This window comes from Nuphar pumila, chromosome 11 (assembly GCF_984573655.1).
Source record: "Nuphar pumila chromosome 11, dmNupPumi1.hap1.1, whole genome shotgun sequence".
Taxonomy (NCBI): Eukaryota; Viridiplantae; Streptophyta; class Magnoliopsida; order Nymphaeales; family Nymphaeaceae; genus Nuphar; species Nuphar pumila.
This window is the reverse complement of record NC_143259.1, coordinates 108,997,022-109,003,297: the sequence shown is the minus strand read 5'-3', so window position 1 is coordinate 109,003,297 and position 6,276 is coordinate 108,997,022. Positions and strand designations below refer to the sequence as shown.

The 6,276-nt window shown below is 41.4% G+C and overlaps 1 protein-coding gene across 1 annotated transcript; it reads left to right on the top strand.

The window, feature by feature from the left end:
* The first annotated feature begins 2,016 nt into the window (after nucleotides 1-2,016).
* Nucleotides 2,017-6,276, top strand: LOC149822775 (Sodium Bile acid symporter family). The gene is made up of 8 exons (XM_089981253.1): nucleotides 2,017-2,509; nucleotides 2,841-2,929; nucleotides 4,868-4,961; nucleotides 5,060-5,093; nucleotides 5,178-5,232; nucleotides 5,323-5,406; nucleotides 5,538-5,825; nucleotides 5,901-6,276. The coding sequence occupies exons 1-8, from the start codon at nucleotides 2,107-2,109 to the stop codon at nucleotides 6,051-6,053; spliced, it is 1,200 nt and encodes a 399-aa protein (XP_089837379.1). The 5' UTR covers nucleotides 2,017-2,106; the 3' UTR covers nucleotides 6,054-6,276.

Below are 6,276 nucleotides of genomic sequence, written 5' to 3'. Positions count from 1 at the left end.
AAAGATCGGACAACACTATAAATCATTGTGAGCCTCGTTGGAGACCCAAAAATACTACAAATCATAGTAGGGACTCATTAGAGACTCAAAAAAATGATAACAACAATTTGCTGAAGAATATTGCCAATCAAATAACGATTTGTTGAAGAAGTGCTACAACAATCATGATATGGGGGCCAAAATGAGAACATTTATAAAATCTGGATATAAGGTTCTGGTATTTAATCAAAATAAAATAGTAATTGACTATGAAAAATTCTGAAAATTTACAGGGATGAACTAGACACATAAACAAAGAAAACCCATTTTACAGAATTGAAAAATGATCTCCCATTAGGAAAATAAAATTCAAACAAAATGGATCAAAATCTGAGCCGTTAAAATGACACAGGGTGATAGGGTTATGGTTTTGACCCGAAACTGGTATGAAAACACCATAGAAATTGCTGAAATTTGGTATGAACAAACTAGATTAAATTTAGAAAACAACCCTTTTTACGGATCGGAAAGATCATCTCTGGTTAGGGAGAAATCACTTCCGCAAGTTGGTCATGATTCTGCTAAAATCCTGACGGTGCAAAATAATAGGTTTTGAATATCGATTTTTGAAGTGAGTCAAACAAACTCAGAATGATCTGATTTTTGGTGGAGAGCATGAAGACATATACATCAAGTTGCAGTAAAAAATTCAGATTAAAATGAGCTCTGGTTATATACAAATCGATAGATCTAAAATACACCAGAATTCAAAGTATAATCTAGAAAGCAACTGAACATGATGAAAGCAAACTGCACATGCGTGGATGTTCAAACATGAGATCTAATGCCTTAAAATATGAATGGGTAAAAACTTTGAATCAGACTCCACAACTCATCAAGTTGAATGATGTTACCCACGCTGGGAGGAGCCCTCAGACCCCCCATTTTCTGTAAGGGTAAAAACTTTGAATCAGACTCCACAACTCTTCAAGTGGAATGATGTTACCCACGTTGGGAGGAGCCCCTAGACCCCTCTCCTATAAGGGTAAAAACTCTGAATCAGGATCTACAACTCATTTAGTTGAATGATGCTACCTACGCTGGGATGAACCCCCGGACCCCCCTCCTGTAAGGGCAAAAACTCTAAATCAGGCACATAAGTAGAGAGAGAAGGGAGAGAGAGTGAGAGGGTTGGTGTTCATGGCCTTCTCCAGGAGGAACCCTTTACCTCCCTTGATTTCTTCTCTAGAGAGAGAGGGGGTTTTACAGTGTTTTACGAAGAAGGAAAAAGAAGAAGATGACGATGGAGCAATGTAGGATCGTCTGTTGGATGTGCACAGAAGTAGAGAGAGAAGGGAGAGAGAGTGAGAGGGTTGATGTTCATGGCTTTCTCCAGAAAGAACTCTTTGTTTCCCTTGATTTCTTCTCTAGAGAGAGAGGGTTTTACAGTGTTTTACGGAGAAAGAAGAAGAAGACATGTTTGTCCTTTTTTTGAACAGAAAAAGAAGAAGACTTTGAAGAGTCAACATCATCCTCGACTTTCTGGATGGAGGACATGTTTGTCTTTTTTTTGAACTGTTTGTTTTTTCTTTTTTGAATGAAAGGCATTTTTGTCATTTTCTCAAACCATCACTTTATGAGAAGAATAGCAAGAAAGGGTACTTAAGTCTTTGCAACAACACCAGAGTCCGATGCAAAGTTATGTCAACATACACGGGAATACGAGCCCCATGTGCTTGTATACATGGTGCTCATTCAAAGCCCCGAACACATACGTGGGATTCAGTGAATCATCGGGGGCGAACATACACCACCCTCTCGGTGGGCCTATATGAGCGGAGCCGAACCTAGCTTGCCATGCCATGTTTGTGCTCGGCTGGTTTACCTAAACACTCTCGCTTGTAGCTCGGCTCGTCGAGCTCAATTTCTGAGCCAAGTCTCGTTTCCCAGCCCTGACTCAAACGGACCGTCGGGTCGGGTCATTCCAGCCCGAAGTTTCTGTTCCGATCTATCACTGCTCAGGTGACTTCGTGTTCCGTCGACGAGGAGAAGAGGAAGAGATAGACCACCACCATCAGTCACTCTCTTCGCAAGTGCTCGAAGCCAAACAAGCACTTTGAAGAAAAAATGAACTCCCTCTTCTTCTCCGTTCCACCCTCAAAGCCATTCGCCACCGTCCTCCCAAATCCTTCTCCCTTCCCAACTCCTTCCCGCCTGATCAGATACCACTCCCAACTCTCCTCCTCTTCCATCTCCTTCCCCTCCCAACCACCACCATCTTCCCTTCTTCTTCGCAGTAGAAGCCTTACCCATCTCACCAATTGCAGCAAAGACCGGCCGGAGATCACCGCCGCCGACTGTATTTCCGGCGAGGGGGTGCTCAGCCGGCTCCAACGGATAAGCGACCTCCTCTCGTCCGCCTTCCCACTGTGGATCTCGATCGCGTGCCTCTGCGGCCTCCGCCGGCCCGAGTGTTTCCTCTGGATCCGCCAGGAATGGCAGATTCTCGGGCTCACTCTCACCATGCTCGGTCTGCTTCTTCTTCTTCCTTTCCTCTGATTTTCCCTCTTTTAAATGATCATTGTGTTAGCCCCAAGGGGTTTGGCGCAGTTGGAGGGAGTCTTGGCCGCTGGGCAGGCGGTCAAGGTTCCATTCCCACAGGCGTCACTCCCCCTTTGCGTTGAGTCAAAGCAAGGAGATTCCTTGGTGGGGCGAGGGGTGATTACGCCACCGAGACAGCAGCCGTAAGTACGGTAGGCATAGCCAGCGTGACTAGGTCTCTGATTCTGGAGGTGGTTTCCCCGTTCCTAATGGAGAAACAAAAAAAGATCATTGTGTTGATGGGCTACGGTGGATGGCAGGGATGGGGATGACGCTTACTGTGAACGATCTGCGGGAAGCTCTTGCGATGCCGAGGGAGTTGCTCACCGGGTTTTTTCTTCAATACACTGTTCGTCGACCAACTACTACTGCTACTGCTACTGCTACTCGCTAGTCGTTTTTTCTCTTCCGAATGGGTTGCTTATTAGCTTCATTCTTCTTGTTTAGGGAGTTTCTTTGATCTGATTATATGTTGGGTGCGTCTATTGTTGCATTAGAACTGCCATAACTCATGGTGTTACTCTTTATTTGCATGAACCTGATCTCCAGAAGCAAAAACTAATCTTTGGATCATGTTTAGTACAGTCTAATTTGTCATTTTCATGTGTGGAAGTTTTCAGCATAAAATCTATTGGACTATTTTGATGTGTGAAAGTTGGCTCTAACATGATGTTTGGGCCACTTTTAAACCATCATCATCGAACCATCTTCATGATTTGCGAGGGGTTGACTTTTCGCTATCTTGAAGGTTGAATCTTTTGATATACTGGAGATGATGAATCCTAATAACCAGGTAAATAAATTACACTAATAATGCTTGCTTTGTCACAGGTGAGAAAGTAGAAGCTGTGATTGTTGGTCACAAGGTCAACCTTCACAAGTTTCAAGGCAAAAACAATCACAACTTGTACTTTTTCATGTTTCACCAACCTTGACAAAGTATGGTGATTGTGATTTACAATCACATGATCCAAGAATAACATGGCATTGGCTAAATTCATCTGTATGTTTAGATATAACATTTGGAGGCTAGATCCATGCAAACAAGGGCATGCACCACCGTGAAGAGATGTGCTCCCTTAAAAAGTTCCTACTTATTATAAAGCATTGAGGTTACAATTTTTGGTACTTGGTACTGCTAAGAAACTCCATTTCTAGGTGAGGTTGATTTTGGGATTGGCTGTGCTATTTTGATAACAGATAGCTTGAGAGGGAAGTAGTTTTTTGGACTTTTATCTGAAATAATAACATGCAACATATGCTTAGCAGATCCTAGGGGAAGAATAGATTGTCCCCTAATAAATTCTACAGAAGAGTACCAACAGAGTAAAGAATATAAGAACTACATTGGTGAGTTATGGATAAGAGAGGAAAGAAACACATTTTGCGATCTTGGAAAAATGGAAATATGGTTTCTTCTTGGTCCTGAACTTGAATAGTAGAGAGACTTCAGTGAAATATTGGTAGGAAGAGCTGTTGCATCAGATAAACCACATGCTTTGGCTGAAGGAACTATCGGTCCTTTTATGTAGCCAAGGGCCTTGTGGAAAAGGAACTACAGGGTGGTTCTTCCTGAGCCACTGGCGACTGCATTTATTGATAGGAGTATTATTTGGAATAACCAGTTAAAGAATCTAACTGGGAAATGTACATTCCCAGTTTTTGAAATTTTCCAGTGGAAGTAATTGTGAAATTTGAGTCGGATGCCTTTTTATTAAACTACTATGTCCAGTTGTGGTTATTGTAGAAGTTCATGAAGCTGGATCCCTTTGAATGATTTGGGGGACCTTGTGGATCAGTTAATTATAAGGATATGCAAGTTAATGGAATTTTGGTATTGTTTGGCTAACACACATTTTCTTCTGGCAGTGCTATTATTCTGGGCAAATGGATATTTAGTGCACTTGTTCTGTGTTGACGGGACTTTCTGTCATGAACTTCATGGACACAGTCTAACTTGTGTTCGTCAACACCATTAATTAGTGGCTTAAAAATTTGCAGTGAAAGTAGCTCTATCCATTAACTGCCACCGCCACGAGCATTTAGTAATTTTACATGCCAAGTAACAAATTTATTAGTTGTGCTTTCAAAACAGCACAGACCCTTCTAATGTATTTTTGTTATAAAAGTACTGAAATGCCTATGATGGCGACGATGCATCAGATTACCATTTTCTTTAATTTCATTTTGTAGGTTGCATGACTTAGGCTTTGGATCTATTTTTGCATGAAATTTTGTGAGCATGCACTTCATGAACATATACTAATGAATAGATAAATGTTTTTAGGTGATGCCATTCTCAGGTGCTGCCATTAGCAAGCTTCTTCGGTTGCCTTCCCACTATGCTGCTGGCCTGATATTGGTTGCATGTTGTCCTGGAGGTATGTGTTTATATCTTTATAGATATCCAATTGTTGTTTGTTTTATTTTAATTTCTAATCTTTCTTTCTATATCTGATTTCCTTCACTCGTTCTCCAGGAACAGCTAGTAACATTGTTACATATTTAGCACGGTTTGTGAAATACAACTATGTAATTCACCATTATGCTTTCTAAAGTAGATGGATGCATCATGTCCCTATCTAATTGTGTTGCAGTGGAAATGTGGCACTCTCTGTCTTGATGACTGCAGCAAGCACAATGTCTGCCGTGGTACTGGGAAGCCTTACATAGTTAACCTGTTTTCCTGTTCTATAATGTGAAAAGTTTGAATAGTTCTTTTCTGAGATCTATAAATTACAGGTATTGACTCCTTTCCTCACTTCCAAACTAGCTGGCCAATATGTTGGCGTTGATGCTGCTGGACTCTTCATGTCAACTTTTCAAGTATGAATCTTTGATGCAATTGTAATAGAAAATTGTTCTGCTTGTGCAGTTGATTTTCTCATTTTTAACTTGCCTCCTATATTGCACTTCATTTGCAAGCTTTATCCTGGTGTTGAATCACTTGTATGCAGGTTGTGCTTGCTCCTGTCCTAGTTGGTGCCATCATGAATCAGTACTGCCATGGTTTTGTTAGGATATTATCTCCATTCATGCCACTTATCGCTGTGTCAACTGTTGCTATTCTCTGTGCAAGTGCTATCGCACAAAATGCCTCAGCGATCCTCATGTCTGGACAGCAGGTAGTTCTGGCTTCCTGTGCCCTTCATGCATCTGGCTTTTTCTTCGGCTGGCTCCTTTCAAGGTTGCTTAGGCTTGATGTCTCTTCTTCACGAACAATCTCCATAGAAGTGGGAATGCAGGTACTGCTATTACTTCTATTCCTTCATGTTATTGACCACCTGCTTGGTTTAATCGTTTCTGCATGGTATGATCAGAATTCAGTGCTTGGCGTTGTCCTTGCTGGTCAGCATTTCAGCAATCCTTTGACTGCTGTTCCGTGTGCTGTCTCTAGTGTTTGCCATTCTATTTTTGGAAGTGCTTTAGCTGGAATTTGGCGAGCTACAATACCTATTGACAAGGAAGTATGATGTATGGCAGTTAAGAATTACTTTGTAAGAAAATAATTTTGACAATTATGAAACTGCTGCAGTTTCTGTCGGGTTTTGTATTTGTGTATTTCCTTGTGAAAATTTGCTTCATCTGTCTGAGAAGATAGGGTAGGCTGGTAGCATTTTTGATATTTGACATTGATTGCGTATATTCGCAGATGAAAGGGAAGAGGTACTTCCCTGTTGATTGAATTTCATGAAA

Excerpts from the sequence above, each read along its gene's own strand:
- LOC149822775 (XM_089981253.1), top strand. The coding sequence starts at position 2,107 with ATGAACTCCCTCTTCTTCTCCGTTCCACCCTCAAAGCCATTCGCCACC. Across the intron at positions 5,094-5,177 it reads ATTGTTACATATTTAGCACG|TGGAAATGTGGCACTCTCTG; the intron begins GTTTGTGAAATA and ends ATTGTGTTGCAG. Across the intron at positions 5,826-5,900 it reads CCATAGAAGTGGGAATGCAG|AATTCAGTGCTTGGCGTTGT; the intron begins GTACTGCTATTA and ends TGGTATGATCAG.